The 21400-nt window shown below is 38.4% G+C and overlaps 2 protein-coding genes and 1 long non-coding RNA gene across 4 annotated transcripts in view; 2 read left to right on the forward strand and 1 right to left on the reverse strand.

Annotated features, from left to right (window-relative positions):
• Positions 1 to 21400, forward strand: part of LOC131940945 (uncharacterized) — a 116869-nt gene that overhangs the window by 31224 nt on the left and 64245 nt on the right. For both annotated transcript variants that reach the window (XM_059299886.1, XM_059299876.1), the window contains exon 4: positions 1852 to 2032. In XM_059299886.1, the coding sequence (XP_059155869.1) occupies positions 1852 to 2032 (181 nt within the window). The remainder of the gene's footprint in view (positions 1 to 1851; positions 2033 to 21400) is intronic.
• LOC131940956 (uncharacterized) lies at positions 11645 to 12808 on the forward strand. Its single transcript, XM_059299896.1, has 2 exons — positions 11645 to 11740; positions 12188 to 12808. Exons 1-2 carry the CDS (start codon positions 11677 to 11679, stop codon positions 12508 to 12510), a joined length of 387 nt encoding a protein of 128 aa, XP_059155879.1. The 5' UTR covers positions 11645 to 11676; the 3' UTR covers positions 12511 to 12808.
• Positions 12915 to 16072, reverse strand: LOC131940965 (uncharacterized). The gene is made up of 3 exons (XR_009386599.1): positions 15844 to 16072; positions 13509 to 13570; positions 12915 to 13066 (listed from the first exon to the last, which is right to left on the reverse strand). It is a non-coding gene; the product is annotated as an uncharacterized LOC131940965 (long non-coding RNA).

Below are 21400 nucleotides of genomic sequence, written 5' to 3' on the forward strand. Positions count from 1 at the left end.
ATTGTTTTGATATTGTTATTTTGTTGGGATATTATTGTGATGTTGTTGTGATGTTGTTACTTGGTTGTTATTTGTTGTTATTTCTTTTTTTGTGTTATTATATTGTTGTGATAATATTGTGACATTGTTGTTATATTAACTGTTTGTCACGCATCTCTCTATCACAATCTAAATCTTCCAATCTCAATCTCCCAATCACACATCTACCAATGACAATTCACACAACCCAACATCTACCAATCAAATATTTATCAATCACACATAACATTACACAAATGTTTGTGGCACATATCTTTGGAGTTAAAACCTCTGACAAAGGTTCTCTTTGATTGAGACCTAAAGATCGAAGATCTATCAGACATAAACCTCTCTGACATGAGCCAGTTTTAATTCCTATCGATTCATGACAGTCAAATTTGACATGTGTACATGATCTTACTCTATTTTTGTTTTGATGTCCATAATTTCAGAAAACTTTAAATCAACGTGTTCTAATTGTGCCAATCTTTGATCGCATTTTGCACAATTCGGGTGGTGGAATGTATGACGAGTCTTACAAAACTGTCAGGCTCTGCTTGGGGAGCCATGCACCAGTTTTAGACGCCTCGATATGAAGCTGGTTATAAAGTAAGATCAGTTCCTCATATCCCATGTCGTTCTTGAACTATTGAGTCTTGAAGTTCCTCACAAAGAACTTCCATAATTTTTCTCCGAGGGGGCGGGGGGGGGGGGGACACTGTTAAAAGTATATATTTTCTATATAAATTCTATTTCGTTCGGTGGTGGGGACGGTAGACTTTCTTTGGGGGGGGGGGGGGCGGACCCCCCCCCCCCCCGAAGAGATGCATGGAAGAAACTCTGGTTCCTCTACAAAAATGTCTCCGTTGGTTAAGCTAGCGTTACCCCCCCCCCCCCCTTAGCTCTAATCTTATGTATTGCAAATTTTGAAAAATATGCCGTGATAATTATGTTTATTTTTTTTTTCATTTTTTTTCAGTCTTATCTTATGAACATAGCCTTATAATTACAGCCTTAGACAATTCTTAGTAATCGTTTAACCACAATAAAATCTAGTATAAAGTGAAACAAAGAACGTATAGTAATCATTACCATACTGATGACCTGACTAACCTTACTTGTCGTATGATTACTGGTGGTTGAGAAGAACGTCCACTACTTCACATTAAACTAGTTTAAAACAAAAAAAACCTAAAGTAACCGTTACCATACTGATGACCTCGACTAACCTTACCTGTCCTATACCTGATAACCACGCCTAACCTTACCTGTCCTTTACCTATATGTGGCTGAGAAAGACGGCCACTACTTACATTAAACTAGTTTAAAGTAAAACAAAGAACCTCCTATACCATACTGATGACCACGCCTCACCTTAACTGTCCTATACCTGATGACCACGCCTAACCTTACCTGTCCTATACCTGATGACCACATCTAACCTCACCTGTCCTATACCTGATGACCACGCCTAACCTCACCTGTCCTATACCTGATGACCTAACCTTACCTGTCCTATACCTGATAACCACGACTAACCTCACCTGTCCTATACCTGATGACCACATCTAATCTCACCTGTCCTATACCTGATGACCACGCCTAACCTCACCTGTCCTATACCTGATGACCACATCTAACCTCACCTGTCCTATACCTGATGACCACATCTATCCTCACCTGTCCTATACCTGATGACCACGCCTAACCTCACCTGTCCAATGTCTACAGGTGGTTGAGAAGGACGGCCACTACTTTACATTAAAGTAGTTTAAAACAGAAAACCTGTAGTAACGGATGACCTGACTAACCTTACCTGTCCTATACCTACAGGTGGTTGAGAAGGACGGCCACTACTTTACCTTAAACAACACCAGACTGCAGGTGTGCCAGTGGCTGGAGACCAGAGGTCACTGCACCACCGTCAGGATCGAGACGGTACCACTCAAGTCGGTACCAGACGGCATCAAAAGGATGATGGTTGTACCTGCGACATCCGCCCCACCTGCTCCAGGTAAGTTGTTTTTACCTGTCATTGTTTCGTGTCATCCAGGTAAGTTGTTTTACCTGAAACTTCTGTCCTAAATCGTACAGTTAATTTGCTCTATATAAAACGTGTGCTATTAACGTGCATTTGATGTTTCTCACTTTCCTCAACATATACCTTATTATTGTTAAATCTTAAATGCTGTTAGAAGAAGTCTTTTTGTTCGTGAATCATTAGAAACAATATAGTATCAGTACTAGACATTGTGAACTTGTTCTGTTTCGCATCATTAACTGGACGTACGTGTACAGTGTACATACAAAATCTCAATTTAGCACAGGTAAATTATCACTTCGAAGTCCCATTCATATGAAAATTGTGAAAGCAAAACTTGTTGCATCTCTATACTTTAATGCGCTAAATTTCTCATCACCTTAAAGCATATTTTGGTGCGTGACTTATCGAAAAATATTATGAAACCTGTCCAGGAAAATATAACACATGATATCAATGTGTGGGGATGTCGTAAAGATAACTAGCCTGGCGTGTGGTACAAAAAATAACTAGCATGTCGTGTGGTAAAAAGAATAACTAGCTGCCGTGTGGTAGAAAAGATAACTAGCCTGCCATGTGGTAAAAAAAATAACTAGCCTGCCATGTGGTTAAAAAGATAACTAGCCTGCCATGTGGTAAAAAAAATAACTAGCCTGCCATGTGGTAAAAAAAAAACTAGCCTGCCATGTGGTTAAAAAGATAACTAGCCTGCCGTGTGGCAAAAAGATAACTAGCCTGCCGTGTGGTAAAAAGATAACTAGTCTGCCGTGTAGATGTGGTAAAAAGATAACTAGCCTACCGTGTGGTAAAAAGATAACTAACCTGCCGTGTGGATGTGGTAAAAAGATAACTAGCTGCAGTGTGGCAAAAAGATAACTAGACTGCCGTGTGGATTGAAGTAGGCGTGGTTTTTGTTTCATGAAATTGTCGCGTCGTGTCACGTGCCACAGGTCAACGGTCGGGTGAGTGAAAGCAGACCAGATGTGAGCAGAAACCCGAGAACGGGCATCACGTGACGTCTGCCATTTGGTCAGTGCGGTGCTGGGGAGGGGTTCCGTTGTTCGCGTGCAGGGGAGGTGTCAGGTCGGCGTGGTCAGTCATGGAAAGCTTAATGGCCAGTTGGGATAAAATGTTGGATGGGCATGACGTGGGTTATAATATTACCTGGCCAGTTAGGATAAAATGTTGGATGAACATGACGTGCGTTATAATATTATTTGGCCAGTTAGGATAAAATGTTGGATGGACATGACGTGGGTTATATATTACCTGGCCATTTAGGATAAAATGTTGGATGGACATGACGTGGATTATAATATTACCTGGCCAGTTGGGATAAAATGTTGGATGGACATGACGTGGGTTATATATTACCTGGCCAGTTTGGATAAAATGTTGGACGGACATGACGTGGGTTATAATATTACCTGGCCAGTTGGGATAATATGTTGGATGGACATGACGTGGGTTATATATTACCTGGCCATTTAGGATAAAATGTTGGATGGACATGACGTGGGTTTTAATATTACCTGGCCAGTTAGGATAAAATGTTGGATGGACATGACGTGGGTTATATATTACCTGGCCAGTTGGGATAAAATATGGGATGGACATGACGTGGGTTATAATATTACCTGACCAGTTGGGATAAAATGTTGGTTGGACATGACGTGGGTTATAATATTACCTGACCAGTTGGGATAAAATGTTGGATGGACATGACGTGGGTTATAATATTACCTGGCCAGTTGGGATAAAATGTTGGTTGGACATGACGTGGGTTATAATATTACCTGGCCAGTTAGGATGAAATGTTGGATGGACATGACGTGGGTTATATTATTACCTGGCCAGTTAGGATAAAATGTTGGATGGACATGACGTGGGTTATAGTATTACCTGGCCAGTTAGGATAAAATGTTGGATGGACATGACGTGGGTTATAATATTACCTGGCCAGTTCAGATAAAATGTTGGATGGACATGACGTGGGTTATAATATTATTTGGCCAGTTAGGATAAAATGTTGGAATGATACGACGTGGGTAGAGTATGCTCTCATAAAATTTTCTGGCCATTTAGGAGATATAAAACGTAAGTCCATTAAATAATAAACCGGGAGTGATCTCCCCTAAACTTTCTCGAATATTTTATATAAAATAACAGGGGATGGGAACTCGGGCTATAGACATGATTTTTAATCCATTTTAAATACTTAAAGTTTTAAAAATAGAATAAAATCTCGTAGACAAAAGATTATTATTAGTACTTTAAAAATTTACATTAGTTTTTTGAGAAATCGGAAGTAGCGTAAATTACTACTTCCGTTCAACGGAAATGACTCAAAATTTGACAGAAGGTAGAGAATTAGATCTTTTACTTACATGTGAAATTTCGTTTATCTATCTGAAATAGTACTCGAGTTATAGGCTTTTGAAAATTTCAAAGTAGGAAAAGTACCACTTCCGGTTATCGGAAATCGCTCAAAAGTTGATACGGATCTACGATTTTGATAAAATACTTATATATGAAATTTCATCAACCTAGCTGTAACGGTACTCAAGTTATTGTGTTACACACACACACAGACAGACACACAGACAGACACACAGACATACGGACAAGATTGCAAAATTATGTTTTTCTGTATCAGTGAGATGTAAAACGTCGAGATTTGTAAAAATCTCGATTTTTTTGTTTTGCACGATTACAATACTTTCTCTATACTTCGTATATACGAGAAAGTAAAAATGGCAAAATTTTAAAACATTCTAGAATTATTTGTTTTGACTTGAATAAATAGGTTAATATGTGCGCTAGTTATTGACCGTAAAAGACTTGTTTTAACTTGCTAATGAAGCGAAACAAAACAATAGTTTGCCTATGAAAAAACAATTTAACTTCTTATGTTGTTTTGCACGTTTTGACAAAATACTAGACAGCTAGCTTTTTTTACTTTCTCGTATATACGTAGTATAGAGAAAGTATTGTAATCGTGCAAAAAAAAAAATCGAGATTTTTACAAATCTCGACGTTTTACACCTCACTGATACGGAAAAACATAATTTTGCAATCTTGTTCGTATGTCTGTGTGTCTGTGTGTCTGTGTGTCTGTGTGTGTGTGTGTGTCTGTGTGTGTGTGTGGGTGTGTAAACACGATAACTTGAGTACCGTTACAGCTAGGTTGATGAAATTTCATATATAAGTATTTTATCAAAATCGTAGATCCGTATCAACTTTTGAGCGATTTCCGATAACCGGAAGTGGTACGTTTTCTACTTTGAATTTTTCAAAAGCCTATAACCTGAGTACTATTTCAGATAGAGGAATGAAATTTCACCTGTAAGTAAAAGATCTAATTCTCTACCTTCTGTTAAATTTTGAGTAATTTCCGTTGACGGTAAGTACTAATTTACGCTATTTCCGATTTCTCAAAAACGCATCTAAATTTATAAAGTACTAATAATATTGCGCACCATTATGAACATCTTTATTCGGCGTTCGCTTGGTGCGCAATACTTTTTTCTATGAGATTCTATTCTATTTTAAAAAGTTTAAGTATTTTAAATGGATTAAAAATCATAAATAGATCTATATCCCGAGTTCCCATCCCCTGTTGTTTTATATAAGAATATTCGAGAAAGTTTAGGGGATATCACTCCCGGTTTATTTCCTATAACAAAGTGAAACACCTCAGCTAGAAAACACGATGTTCAACAATCACGTGACTAAACCACGTATCTAACACAACCAAAGCCACACAACACGAAAGATGGAAAATGTTATTTCTGCCCGTCCATTTCTCTCAGCCCATGTTTACTCACCCCTCCTCCCTCTTGCAAACTCTGATATTTCCTCCTGTCTGTGTTTCACACATCACCCCATATAACCCCGCCCTGTGATGTGTAATCCGCTCATGTCCAAGAATTAAACACCTCCAGCTATTGGGTCTGTCCTGTTTTGTCATCAGGGATAATTTGATAAAACGGCCGCTTAATTTAGCGGCCGTTTAATTTTGCGGCAGTTAATTTGGCGGCTCTTGAAGTATAAAACGTGCCTTCCCTTGCCCACCCCTGAACCCCCATACCACTGATCCCACACCCCTGACAGACACCCCCCTGACTCACACACCCCTGACCCTCACACCTCTGACCCCCCACACCACTGATCCCGCACCCCTGACCGACACACCCCTGACCCCCAGCCCATTGATCCCCACACCCCTGACCCACACACTCCTGACCCCCACACTCCTAACTCCCACACCCCTGACCACCACACCCCTGACCACCCCCCTGACCCCTTCACTCCTGACCCCCACACTCCTGACCCCTTCACTCCTGACCCCCACACTCCTAACTCCCACACCCCTGACCACCACACCCCTGACCACCCCCCTGACCCCTTCACTCCTGACCCCCACACTCCTGACCCCTTCACTCCTGACCCCCACACTCCTAACTCCCACACCCCTGACCACCACACCCCTGACCACCCCCCTGACCCCTTCACTCCTGACCCCCACACTCCTGACCCCTTCACTCCTGACCCCTTCACTCCTGACCCCCACACTCCTAACTCCCACACCCCTGACCACCACACCCCTGACCACCCCCCTGACCCCCACACTCCTAACTCCCACACCCCTGACCACCACACCCCTGACCACCCCCCTGACCCCTTCACTCCTGACCCCCACACTCCTGACCCCTTCACTCCTGACCCCCACACTCCTAACTCCCACACCCCTGACCACCACACCCCTGACCACCCCCCTGACCCCTTCACTCCTGACCACCACACCCCCTGACCCACACACCCCTGACCCGCACACCCCTGACCCGCACACCTCAAGGCCCACTACTTGTCCCTACTTAGATCAATCAAACTATCCCCGACTAGGAGTGAGTACCAGACACACGTGCGCAACACGCACATTTGAGCGGCGTGTGAGTGGGAAGTCAAGAAATGTTTGCGGTTGAGGGGGAGTGGTCAATCCAATTTGTTGACCGGCGTTTCGCATTTTAACTTTTCGCTTGACCGTCGTTCTCACTGCCTAGAATAAAACAAGAGCTAGCGACTAGTTGGAAATCTCAGGCTAGTAGTCAGATGTTGATCATCGGGTTACGTATCAATACTTTAAATTTCCGATTGTGGCAATTTAGATTATGAAACAACAACACACACACTTTAATGGTGAGCTGCAGATCATTACTTTAGAAATATACGTTATTATACTCAGTAAATTACTTTATTGCTTGACAAAAACATTTTAATACTCAGCTGTTGGTTATTGCTCAATGAAAATAACAATTTTTACATGTTTACATGTTGGTGTATATGTTGGTGAGTATGCATTTAGATGTTGGTGTGTGTGTGTGTTAACATGTTGATGTGTATGTGTCTATATGTTGGTGTGTAAGTGTTTACAGTTTTGTGTATATGTTTGACATGTTGGTGAGTATGCATTTAGATGTTGGTGTGTGTGTGTTAACATGTTGATGTGTATGTGTCTATATGTTGGTGTGTAATTGTTTACAGTTTGGTGTACATGTTTAAAAGATAGTAGGTATGTGTTTATATGTTGGTGTGTGTGTTTATATGAATGTGATTGGTGTGTTTACATGATGGTGTGTGTGTTAACATGTTGGCATGTGTGTGTGTGTGTGTTGACATGTTGGCGTGTGTGTTTACATGTGTCAGTACAAAGTCATGTGACCGACAGAGATACCGATATGTGTCATGTCTTCTCTAACTACACCTAAAGTTTCTTACAGCCATCTCTCTGTGAAGGAGGGGGGAGAGGCATCGCCCCCCTGCGTTACGTCCGCGACACCCACGGGCCAAAAAGAAAAAAAATAGAATTCGTATAGAAAATTAATTCATATAGAAAATAAATACATTCATCAATGTCCGCCCCCCCCTCGAAAATGTCAAGTGTCCCCCCCCCTTCCCCAGGAAGTTTCAAATCTCTTCTCTTCCCCCCCCCCCCCCCCCAGCGGATAAACATTTCTGTAAGAAACCATAACTAAGCCACTGGCTTTTCTAACACATCTTCACTGCATTATTTTTTTCCAGATCGATGCACTCTGTTTACATTTCTCCGATTAATTAATAACTTCATCCACGGACCTCCGCGCTTTACTTTAATGGACAGGGAATGTTCTGGAACATTCGGCGCGTACAAGCAGAACGGCGTTAAATTGTTTTAAGGACGCAAGGGATGCGACGTAATAAATGCAATTTACGCTCGCGCTGAACGATTGCGTAACAACTTTCAGCCGTTTATTCTCAAGTTCCATTTCCTAATTATCTATTTCTCTTTCTGTCGATTTATCGATTTTCAAAAACGTTTTCCGCCATTTTATTCCCACCCCCTCCCCCCCCCCCACCCATCTTTACGCTGCTGGTAAATTAGTTTCAAAGGACAAACATTAAAAATACATCTCTCGGGTGTCGGAGGGTGGAATAAGATTTGTGGAGACCGTGGGGTGTGGGGGGAGGGAGGCTGGAGTCTCACCAAGACTGTTAGGGAGAGGGGAACAAGAGGGGTGGGAAGTGGAGGCGAGCGGTTTTCTTGGCTCCTAGGTTGTTGTTTTTTTGGTGTGAGTAAAATAAGTTTTAAAAAGTTATCAATGGTGAAAGCGTGAAGCCGTTTTATCGTGTGAGTCGAGGAAGGGGTAGGGGGGAGGGGGCTGTCTGGGTCTCATGGGAGTCTACGTTGGAGGAGATGGCGACAGTGGTCGTAGTAGCGTCATGACGTGTAAGTTGCCTCGTATAGGAAAATGGCGTCCTGGGGTTGGTTGTGTCATAAAGGCTAGTGACGCCATAGTGTTAGTGATGTCACGGCAACGACGTTGAATGTCGCGTGTTTTTAGTAACATGAGGGACAATGGTGGGGCGGTGGGTTGCAGTGTTCCAGAATTTTTTCTCGGGGGGGGGGCACCTAAAAGTTTAGACGGGGCGGACTAAAATTTCCGGAGGGGGGGGGGGGGACGACGGACACTGTAAAAAGTATGTATTTTCTATATAAATTCCATTTTTTTCGGGGGGGGGGGGGGGGGCGGTAGTCTGTCTTTGGGGGAGGGGGGGGTACGTCCCCCCCCCGAAGAGATGCCTTGAAGAAACACTGAGGTAGTAGGGAATGACGCTAGAATTGAATTGACCTCTCATATTTATTGAGTTCATGTATATCAACTATTTATTACCTGTGAGAAATAAATTACGCACATACAGTATCAAGCTTGACCTGCACATTGTTTTTTTTTTATTATTTACAACCAATAAATGTAAACAGGCAAGAGAATAATACAGTATTAAAGAAACAACCTAGTCCGACAGAAATCGTTAGCTTGTACGCGTGGACGAGTTGTCCCTCTTGATGCTTAATTTGACCACTTACTCCCCTTCGTGATTGCTTGGAAGAGTTATTCCCCCGGGCTGTGACATGTACACATTATTTCCCCTTGGTCCATTGAAGATCCGCCTGTATCGAAGTTATCTTCCCTTGGATGGAGACGGGGGGGGTGTTTGGGGGGTGTTGGCTTCTAGACACAGAGGCGTCTTTTGTGTGTGTGAGCGGGGTGGGGAAGGGTGGGTCTTAGTTGAAATCACTTGACATTTTTTTCACTGTGTAAGTTAACACTATGGCATAGTGATGGTGTACTGTGTTAGACTCAACGAAACGATTAAAATAAGCATTCCATGACCTATTGACCTCAGTTAGTAAATGGGTCTAGAAATGATGATCTCGACAGTGTAATCTTGTTTGTTGTATTCAATCGAATTAACGTTTTCTTCCCAAAGGTTGATTTCTACGGTTATGGAGAAGGTGTCATTTTTTAGGATAAACACACAGAAACACACACAATAACACACATTCACTAGCACACACACACACACAAATACGCAAACACTCTCCCTCGCATTTCCACTCTCTCTCTCTCTCTTTATATATATATATATATATATATATATATATATATATATATATATATATATATATATATATATATATATATATATTTATTTATTTATATATATTTATTTATATATATATATATATATATATATATATATATATATATATATATATATATATATATATATATATATATATATATATATATATATATATATATATACATCAAACAAATAGACCTATGTTCTAGTTATAGTGCAGACACGTCCTAACTTTTACCAAAATCCAAACATTTTTAAAGAACGATAAGCCGACTATCTTCTCACAAAGTAGCAAACATACTTCTACATCTAAAACTCTCATAGACTACGAGATTAAATTGTCATTCATCTCCTCTCTCCACCCACAATGCACTATTCTTCCCTTTCTTTTCCTATTCCCTTAAATCCCGATTCAACTGAAACATACAAAAGAAACAAGAAAAAAAAAATCAACAAATACTAAACTTGAACATGGGAGATCGAGAAACAGAAACCGGAAATAGATGTAATCATGTTGTGGGTACACAAGAGACCGTGACGTCACGTCCATGGGGGGAAGGGGATGAGAAATTTCTTCAACTCATGTCTAAAAGTCGCAGTGCTTTGGTCGATAAACTGATTGATCGGCCGTGCAATTTGATGTGAATAAAATCTATTTCAACTGCCCTAAAGCTGTGTTGGACCATAAATTAAAGGTGGAGAATTTGATTGGATTGTTTTAGTTCTTAAAGTTTTAGAGATATCTAAATTTTACTAAATTTTACTCAACTATTTGTTTTCAATAGTATCTCTATTTATTGGGCTTGTAAGTTGTTAAAGTAGCTTACCAAGTTCTCGCTCCGGTAGTTGCCAGCTGGCGTTTTTTTGTTTTTTCAAACCAAATGTGAATATTTTTTATTTATTTTTTTTTTAAGTTATGAAATCTACTTTCGTTTTTGGAATAAAAAAACTCCGACAATAAGTTGTTTTAAGTAAATTAAGTTTAAAATAACACACACACACAAATATATTATATTTTATATAGATCTAGATAGATCTAGAATACAACCTGTATAATAATAATACATCTATAATCTATATAAAATATGATATTTATAGGCCTAAAAGATTTCAATCGTAAATCTGAAATCAAGCCTAATTTAATTAATAAATATATATAGCCTAGATCTAGAGTCTAGATTTCTAGATCTAGAATTCTATATCTAGATCTATGACTTAAAAAAAACCCTCTTGAAAATTCCGACTTAGACAGTAACATACGACATACAGGATTTATTTTTAATTTATAGACTCAAGAGTAGTCTAGAGATCTAGATTCTAGATCTAGTTTCTTTTATTTTACAGTGTAGTTGAGTGGAATTAATTACTAAATTACTAAATAGGCTATTTACTTTAAGACAGGTAGACTAGAATATGTTCAATATCAATTTATATATAGAATCTAGATTATTCTAGATCTAGTGAAGTTTAGTGTAGTCTTGTTGTAGAACTTAAGAACTAAATCTAGAGTGTAGGCAACTGTAGTAATTTAGATCTAGAATCTAGTACTGTGTGACGTCATTTTAGGGGGTGGGGGTCTGGCTTTTTGTGACGATGTGTAGGGGGAGGGGGGAGGTAAAAATCGTCAAAAAAATGCGTGACGTCATTTATAGATGACCCCCATGGAGAAGATCCACACAGAAACAGTTGAAGGAAAGGGGCCTAACATTCAAACAGGTAGAGGTACCAACATGATTTTAGAAATTATGTAGATATACATATATATATATATATATATATATAGGGGGAGGGGTAGAGAGAGAGAGGGTTCATCTGTAAATTGCATCACACATTTTATGATGATTTTTACCTCCCCCTCATAAAGGAGGGCAGTAAAAAGAATGTATGATAGCTGGGTAATCCTAATTTATATAATCAGATTATTGTGGTAAATAAAAGTCAACATATCTAGCCTAACAAAATGCCATGAATTTAAAATATATATTATGACTTAGAGAAAGTTTGGTGAAATGGAAATATCTGCAAATTTGATTTATTGATGATGTGTAACTTGTTTATATTATTCCTTTGGAGCTGATATTAATAAAAAGTTAATGAAATTATAGAGTTTTATCCAATTGATGTTTCTAAAGCCTTGCATGAACTTAATTTAAATATATTTAGCTGCCCAGGCAAAGAACCCAATGAATTTTCCAGAATTGGCTTGTCGTTTGACCGATGGTAACAAAGAGAATCACCCAGGATCTTCGCTGATAAGAAAATCTGAAGACATACCTTATTCTTCTATATCTAAATGTGATTTGTCTAATGAAAATATTTATTCAGTGACAATTGCTAAAGATATTTTACCATTATTTCAAACATCATCTTCTGAAATGTTGTTTTCTATCTCTAAACCTTCCACAATTTCTTCAAGTTTCAAGAGATATTTTAACATCATTGCCTACTTCCCACAGTTCTTATGTTCAAAATTTGCAATTTTCTGAGAAACAAAGTAATAATAAATTTGTACCCAGTGTTTTAGTTTCAGCTCCATTAAAATTTAATAAACCAATCAATTTCAAAATTAAATGTTTCTTATCCCATATGAAAGTAGTCTGTTTTATTTAAGAAAAATCACCTTTAAAAAAATTTAATGTTTGAATGTCAATAAATTGTTGACATGGACTGGTTTGCGGGTAAGCTTTTATACTTAGTGTACAATAAAGATTCAGTTTTGATGTCAATATAGTTGCTTCTGAAAGAATTAAACTATAAACAATAGCATTTATATTAATATCTCAATGGCAGTTCAGTATACTTTCATCATTGTTTTCAAATAACAAAACAGAACTACAGTTTTAAAATTGAAAAAAAAAAATGAAAATAATTTCATAAATGGATGGTTTTTTAATTACTTAAAACAGAAGATGCATCAATACAGCATTACAATGTATATGATTAATATTTCTTTTCATGGACAATCATCATTTAAATTCTTCATTAAAAGTTAAATTCAGCTTCCTTGTGTCTAAAAATCCACATCCATGCTGTTCCATTTACCTAGAAATTAAATAAATAATATTTTTAACAGCTTTCTGTAATATGAAAAAAATTAATCATTGATTAAAACAGACAGCCAATATAGCAGTTGAATTAAAATTCACCTGTTTCTGTGACATTTGCATGTAAAATTAGAGTGTTCAGAGGTATATACCCAGCCACCTTTAATTTCCCTATCTTGAGCCAGGTACTCATGAGAGCTGGTACTCATGAGACTTAGGAGATCATACCAGGACTAAAGCCAGGGATCTGAACTCTTATCTTTTAGGATAGAAATGTGAAAGCTACTGTCTGACAGTCCCACTATCAAGCCATACATATTAATACTTACAGTATATAATCTTAGTAGCAACATATTCTTTAAGAATTAGAACACTGAATCGATTTCAAACTTGGGCTTAAGCTGAAAAATGGCTTATTATAAAAAAAAAATTCAGCTCACCTTTAGTTCAAGATCAGCACCAATAGCCACAGTAAAGTGTGAGAAAATTGCTTGCCAAGTACCTAGGGAATTTAAATATAATAAATTATTAAGTTTATCCATCTATATATATAATTCTCTTCTTCGAGCCGTTAGAAAACAAGCTGCAAACGCTCTCCCTACCTCCCCACCCCTACATGGTTTTAGTGAGCTGTGTTCACTCTAAATGTTTACAAGCAGAGCCAACGATTTTAAACGTAGGGGGGGGGGGGGGAGGAGGGGGGGAGGGAAGGAAGGGGGGGGGGTTATGGTCCTTAACGAGCTACTTATAGTGTTTTAAAGAAATATTTTCAGTGTCAGCGTTGGTACTGTCGAATTCACAAATTATGAATTATTGAAAATTAGAAACAACTAAATAGCGACGTATGTTATGCCGCGGGCCGGCTCGTATATTATATTAAAATAATTATTTAACTAATATGAGATATTAATATATATATATATATATATATATATATATATATATATATATATATATATATATATATATATATATATATATATATATATATATATATATATATATATATATATATATATATATATATATATATATATATATATATATATATATATATATATATATATATATATTTATATTTATAAAAGGTTTAATTTATTGTAAAGGTTCAGTTTTCTATCTACTTAGCTTGTCTTAAAAACTAAAATATCTGGTTTACAGTTGACCATATCTTAACTATTACAAAACTATTAGTTTCATTTTCATTACTTGTAACTAAAAATTGTAGTCAATAGATCTAAAACTTAATTCTATTAACAGCTAACTGTAACCATACTGACTCTGACCAATTTATTAATTTTTGTACCCTGTAATTCATTAATAATTAGGCTTATACTAAAAGGCTGAAAGTTATCAATTGTAGATTTTATAGTCCCTGGTCTAGACTAACAAGACTAGCCTACAAGTCTAATAGTACTAATACACATGATCTAGTTTATAAGTTTACTACTAGGCAACTTGCTAGAAGACTAGTACTTAACCAAACTTTAACTTGCTAAAAATAAAAGGGCCTAATACAATAATAGATGGCCTAGTAATACTTTTTTTTACTGTGCTACTTACACTGCTTTTGGTACTAATACTATGACTAACTAACTACTAACTAAACTCTATTGTAGCTTGATGGAGATCTATCATCTTGCTCTTCTAGTAGTCTACACTACTTACTACTTAGAAAAGTAGTAGCACTACTGTAACAATTTCAAACTAAATTTAATCTATATATTACTAGATCTACTCATTGCAACACTGTAGTCTGATAAGTCTGTAAGCCCTAAATGTATCTAGACCTAGATTCTAGTCTAATTTAGTTTCAGTCTAGTTATTAGTACCTACACTCTACAATAGTCTACAGTACTCTACACTACACTCTACTACTACTCTAATCACTCTACTGGCTACTGATCTAGATCTAGTAAATAGCTAGAGTAGATCTAGTCTAGATTCTAGATATAAAAAAATTAATTTAAAATTAAAAACAGGTTAGCCTTACTACTGACTAGGCATTACTAGATCTAGATCTAGCTCTTACTAAACTTAACTAGGGTAGGTTTTACCTAAACTAGATCTAATCTAGATCTAGAATCTATCTAGATCTAGACCTAGATTTTAGATCTAGGGGCTACCATACTACCATCTGCAACTAGAATCTAGATCTAGATCTATTCTACTATCTCTATCTAGATCTAGTAATACTATCTATCTAGCCATCTATCTACATTCTACAAGCTACTTCTAATAACTAATATAATAATTTATAATAGGCCTACTTCTAAAATATTAAACAGTAATCACTGAGTAATCAGTACTAGAGTCTAGTTCAGTAATCTAGCTAGATCTAGAATCTAGATCTAGGTCTATTAACATTAACATTGTTGTCTAAGTTCTAGATATCTAGATCTAATATCTAGATCTAGAATCTAGATTCGATTAATAAGTAAGTCGTAGGCTGAGTGAGACTGGAAGTCATCCTCATTTTCCTGTTGTTTTAGTTTTTCCCGTCATCCTTTTCTTAATATTTTTAATATTTTATCTAGATCACTAAAATACTAGATCTAGAATCTAGATCTAATATATTCTAATTCATGAACTTATACTCTTAGAACTAGATTAAAGCAATGTAGATCTTAGTAGGTAGATTCTAGAATCTAGATCTAGATCTAGATTCTAGGTCTGGGAATCTTAAGTCTCGTAGCAAAGACTGAGTAGAGTCAGAGTAATGTCCCCTAGCCTTGGACAAACTATCAACAAAAGAAATAAAATCAATATACTTACCGCCACAAAACTTTTATATTCAAAAATGCATACACATGTGTTTGTTCCCATCCATATGAACAAAACAGCGTTGAAAGTTTTTACAGTTGTTGCATTTCTGGAACGTTTGATGATTTTGAAATCTTGAAGCGGGACCTACTAACAAATAGCCGCCATGTTTTTTGTTATCAATGGGAAACCCCGTTCACAACAATTGATTTAGTTCGAAAACTTTTATCTCTCCCTGGCTAACCAGACACGAATTAACGCGAGAAAGAACGATAAACTTACAAGTTCTATATATTTGGTGTTTTTTAATGGCTATTTCGAAGCGAGACTCGTAATTTTATTATTATATCTTTACTAGTATAGTGGATATCGTCGATAGCTACAAACACATTTAAGCATGGGGTTCAACGGGTTGAAAAAACTGATTTTACATTTATCTAATGTATATTTTACCACTAGAGCTTATTATTTTTCAGTTTAAAAAATGTAAGTAGGATTGATGATATATAGTGGCGAAGTAGAGCACTAAGGAAGACTCAAATGTAAACAACAACGAAAAATACCTGAACAATATGAAACCTTAGTCCGTACATACAAGATGTTTGAAAATCCCTCGGTTGGAAAGGGGGGGGGGGGTGGGTGGGTGGGAGGGGGGTGGGATTGGAAAAAACCCCACTGCATACAATTCTGACACAGAATTAACCGCCCACACCCACCCCCCCACTTTTATTAGCCCTAAGACAGATTGGGATAAACACAATAAGCCATTTGTTAACCTCAAAGTATGCTTCATTAACATTGCTATAAATACTAACGGACTTCAACGTCATGTCTCAAACTGACTGTTGCTCACGTTTATCCACTATGTAGATTGTCTAAAGCTGCTTGAAAGAGTGTGTAGATTACTTCACACAGTAACCGTTACTTTAAAGGCTATTTTATACCTTGAAGTACCGAATGGGATTAGCGTCATCTAAATGCAAATGGTCAGATGGTCCATTCCGATTACTGCGTTGGAACACAGAAATCCTTTCACTATAATACGGCAGTCGTCTGCCGTCATTTATAGCCTGATACTTGAGTACTGGTCTCATACCATAGCCGTCTGCCGTCATTTATAGCCTGGTACTTGAGTACTGGTCTCATGGTAAAGTCACTGTGTCCAGCTGGTCAATTAATGGTCGCAGAGAAACGCTGACCACTGGTCAAGCTGTTAGTATGTGTAATTACACGATCTTAACGAAGACGCAGGAGCTTATGAGGATTTGAGGCTTCTGTACTTTTATGTAGTGACTGTTTTTACTTTAGTGATGAGTAATGACGTCAATGTAAATACGAAGGTATTTTTAGCATTCACGTGTATGCGAGAGTACCAAGGTTCTGAGTCAAGAAAATCTGAAGCTACAGAGTGGATTTGGAAGGTGAAGTAGAGTTTATCTGGCCCTATTTTCGGTTTAGTGTTTTTAGCTGAGTGAGTGAAAATTTGGGTTTAATTAAGAATGACGTCCTACGGACGCAGTGATGTCCTTAATAATCAGTGACGTCATACAAACTTAGAAATGTCCCTGCAGACTCAGTGACATCCTACATAATCAGTGACGTCATACAGTATCAATGACGTCATACATAATCCTGGGCAACAATTCTTAGCCCTTTTGGTTTATAATTCTACTCTCTTACCACCATACCATTCTATTCATTTAACGTCATGTTATTATGCTAATGTTATACAACATGGCGGATTTTTAAAAAATCCAAACAAAGAGCGTCATTTATAGTCATTTTAAAAAAGTAAAACAAACACCGAAAAATTGTTATATATTTATTATTATCATAAAAATGTTATATTAATGCGCCAAACACATGTGATACTACTAGGACAACATCACGTACGATGTCACTCAACAAAACACACAAGTAGCAGTTGTCACTCACCATAGCGTGATCTGTTACAAGTACACTAGTACTCAGCCAACAAAACCTCGCCTAGCTTTGACAACTTTTTGCCAACACAAACCTATTGTAACTGTCGGTTTACTTGTCATTTACAGATGTTGATATACTAAACAACCCTCATATGTTGCATTATTGCTACAGTGCGAAGATTACAGATTGAGTTATAATAGTCATTACTTAGTCATTAACAGAAGTTTCGATACTTAACCGTCACCATAAGTTTCAGTACTTATCCCTCACCATAAGATTCAGTACCAAACCACCACCATAAGTCTCAGTACCAAACCACCACCATAAGTCTGGTACCATACCATCACCATAAGTCTCAGTACCAAACTATCACCATAAGTCTCAGTACCAAACCACCACCATAAGTTTCGGTACCAAACCATCACCATAAGTCTCAGTACCAAACCACCACCATAAGTCTCAGTACCATACCATCACCATAAGTCTGGTACCATACCCTCACCATAAGTCTGGTACCAAACCCTCACCATAAGTCTCAGTACCATACCAACACCATAAGTCTCAGTACCAAACCACCACCATAAGTCTCAGTACCAAACCACCACCATAAGTCTCAGTACCAAACCATCACCATAAGTCTGGTACCATACCCTCACCATAAGTCTGGTACCAAACCCTCACCATAAGTCTCAGTACCATACCAACACCATAAGTCTCAGTACCATACCAACACCATAAGTCTCAGTACCAAACCACCACCATAAGTCTGGTACCATACCATCACCATAAGTCTCAGTACCAAACTATCACCATAAGTCTCAGTACCAAACCACCACCATAAGTTTCGGTACCAAACCATCACCATAAGTCTCAGTACCAAACCACCACCATAAGTCTCAGTACCATACCATCACCATAAGTCTGGTACCATACCCTCACCATAAGTCTGGTACCAAACCCTCACCATAAGTCTCAGTACCATACCAACACCATAAGTCTCAGTACCAAACCACCACCATAAGTCTCAGTACCAAACCACCACCATAAGTCTCAGTACCAAACCATCACCATAAGTCTGGTACCATACCCTCACCATAAGTCTGGTACCAAACCCTCACCATAAGTCTCAGTACCATACCAACACCATAAGTCTCAGTACCATACCAACACCATAAGTCTCAGTACCAAACCACCACCATAAGTCTCAGTACCAAACCACCACCATAAGTCTCAGTACCAAACCATCACCATAAGTCTGGTACCATACCCTCACCATAAGTCTGGTACCAAACCCTCACCATAAGTCTCAGTACCATACCAACACCATAAGTCTCAGTACCATACCAACACCATAAGTCTCAGTACCAAACCACCACCATAAGTCTCAGTACCAAACCCTCACCATAAGTCTGGTACCATACCATCACCATAAGTCTGGTACCATACCCTCACCATAAGTCTGGTACCATACCACCACCAGAGGTAACTGGGTACACAAGAACCATCACTCTCACAAGTCCACCCAAATAAAAAAATGTTTCCATTAGTTTATTGCACTTGACATTTGTTCTCGGTCACAATCGAATTCTCTCCCCTTCCCTTCCCTCCTTATAAATCAGTTACATGGCAACAATAATTCTTCGTGTCCCACACACTTTTCACAACTTTCTCTCTGTGATGTTCCTTGACTTCAAAATCTGTCTACAGTTTTAGTCGTTTTATAAATATTGAACGAGAGAGGTGTTAAGGATTATTTGATGTCTTGCCCTGAGAGAATTTTGTCTGACATTACATTCTGATGGTGAGTTTTATTTTATGGTTCGCTAAGACGATCAATTATTTCAAACCCATTAATGTTTAGTTTTCAATAACCCCCCCCCCCCCCCCAGTGCCAATCCGTTCCAGTTACCAAAATAAAAGACTATTTCATCTTACTCTCAAGCGACAAATACCAAAATCTTTAAACCTAAGCCTACATCACGTTTCCTCTCGGCAGATCCTGCGACACTGCTGATTCCAAGTTGTACAGGTAACGTCCTGTCCCTTGGGTCCAACAGCTGTGGGGAGAGGGGGGGGGGTCTCATACATGGGCAACATCTGGCTCTTCTCATCTTACCGTCCAGGGTGGTGATGTGTATGACAGTTGTGTACGTGGCACGGATCACAGCGTGTGTGTCGGTTTGTTGACGCGTATGTTGTTGTAATGAGTGAACGAGGGTAACAAGGGAAGCGACTGGTCGAGTGAAAGCGCGTGTGTTGTGAGTGGGAAAAGGCGGTGTGTATGGATAAATGTTGATGGCAGTTTGAGGTCGCGGTTCGTTGTGAACAAGACTGGGGTCATCCATAAATGACGTCACGCTTTTTTGACGATTTTTACCTCCCCCTCCCCTCCGTCACACGTCGTCACAAAAAACCAGACCCCCCCCTAAAATGACGTCACACCTTAGCCTACAACCTCCGTCTAAATTGCTGTTGAATTTTTCTTAAAACATCAATATTTTTTTTCCAAAATCTTGTCTGAACTCTGTCAACATAGAGTATTTTAATCAATTCCTATTACAATTTATTAAACCGGCTTTCTAAAACGCGAAATAATGGCTCAAAACTCATTTTCTAACATTGCTTTTTTTATAATGCCAAAAATTACGTCAAACTATCTAACCCTCCCTCCACCTCATCACACACCGTCACAAAAGTACGGACCCCCCTCCCCCCTACGAGTGTGACGTCATTTATGAACGACCCCAACGACTTACGTTAGTGTGTCCTAGCCCCTGTGACATACGAGGCACCCTACGCCGTCACCCAGGATTGGATTTCTAACGCGCAGTCATCCAATTGGTCTACTAGATTATGTATCCATACACCACCAATCTAAAACCCAAACGCAAAACCGAAATCACAAACATTGAGGAAACTCACAAATAAAATCCCACACTAAAATCTCTAAAACCCATAGCCACGAATAGAAATCCATCTCTCACACTGAAAACCTCATATTCAATTTTTTTTATAAACATTTCTCTTTCTTTCAAACTTCCCTTGCAAACGCTACAGTTTTATTTTTTTTTCACTTTCTGCTCGCTGCTTTTGATTTGCATTTGAAACAAACTTTAACCAAACCCAAATGGCATTGCTCCAATTATTCTTCCACCGCGCTAATCCCTAATAGCATTAAACCACAATTAAAGCACGACGCCATTTTGAAAACAAAAGAAGGCTTTGTGCAGCTATTGAACCGGGCCTTGTAGGATAAGTGCAGCCCCATTTACTCCACACAGACTTTCTGTGCACACTTCACATCGAGAAAACTGGAACCATTTTACTGTAGTGTTTTGTCTTTCTTCATCATCTTTTCCCGTTCGTGCCCAAGACACATGGCGCAGATGAAGTAGAGTTCATCTGTTTCAGGGACCTCGGCATATGAAGGGATAGAGTGGTCAGCACTATGACCACCCGCATTTGTTTCCCCTAACGTGAGTACCCATCAGAGTTGTGTGGACTCAGGGAAGATCTACTGACTTGAACCCGGATTCGATCTCGAGACTTAAGGGTTAGCAGTCTAGCTCTCTACCTAGCTCTCATGCTGACCAAGAATCTTTTTCTTTATTTACCCACGTTTGTATAGAACTGTGGAACTGAA

Source organism: Physella acuta, unplaced genomic scaffold (assembly GCF_028476545.2).
Source record: "Physella acuta isolate Inbredline_101_S28 unplaced genomic scaffold, ASM2847654v3 ptg000026l, whole genome shotgun sequence".
Taxonomy (NCBI): Eukaryota; Metazoa; Mollusca; class Gastropoda; family Physidae; genus Physella; species Physella acuta.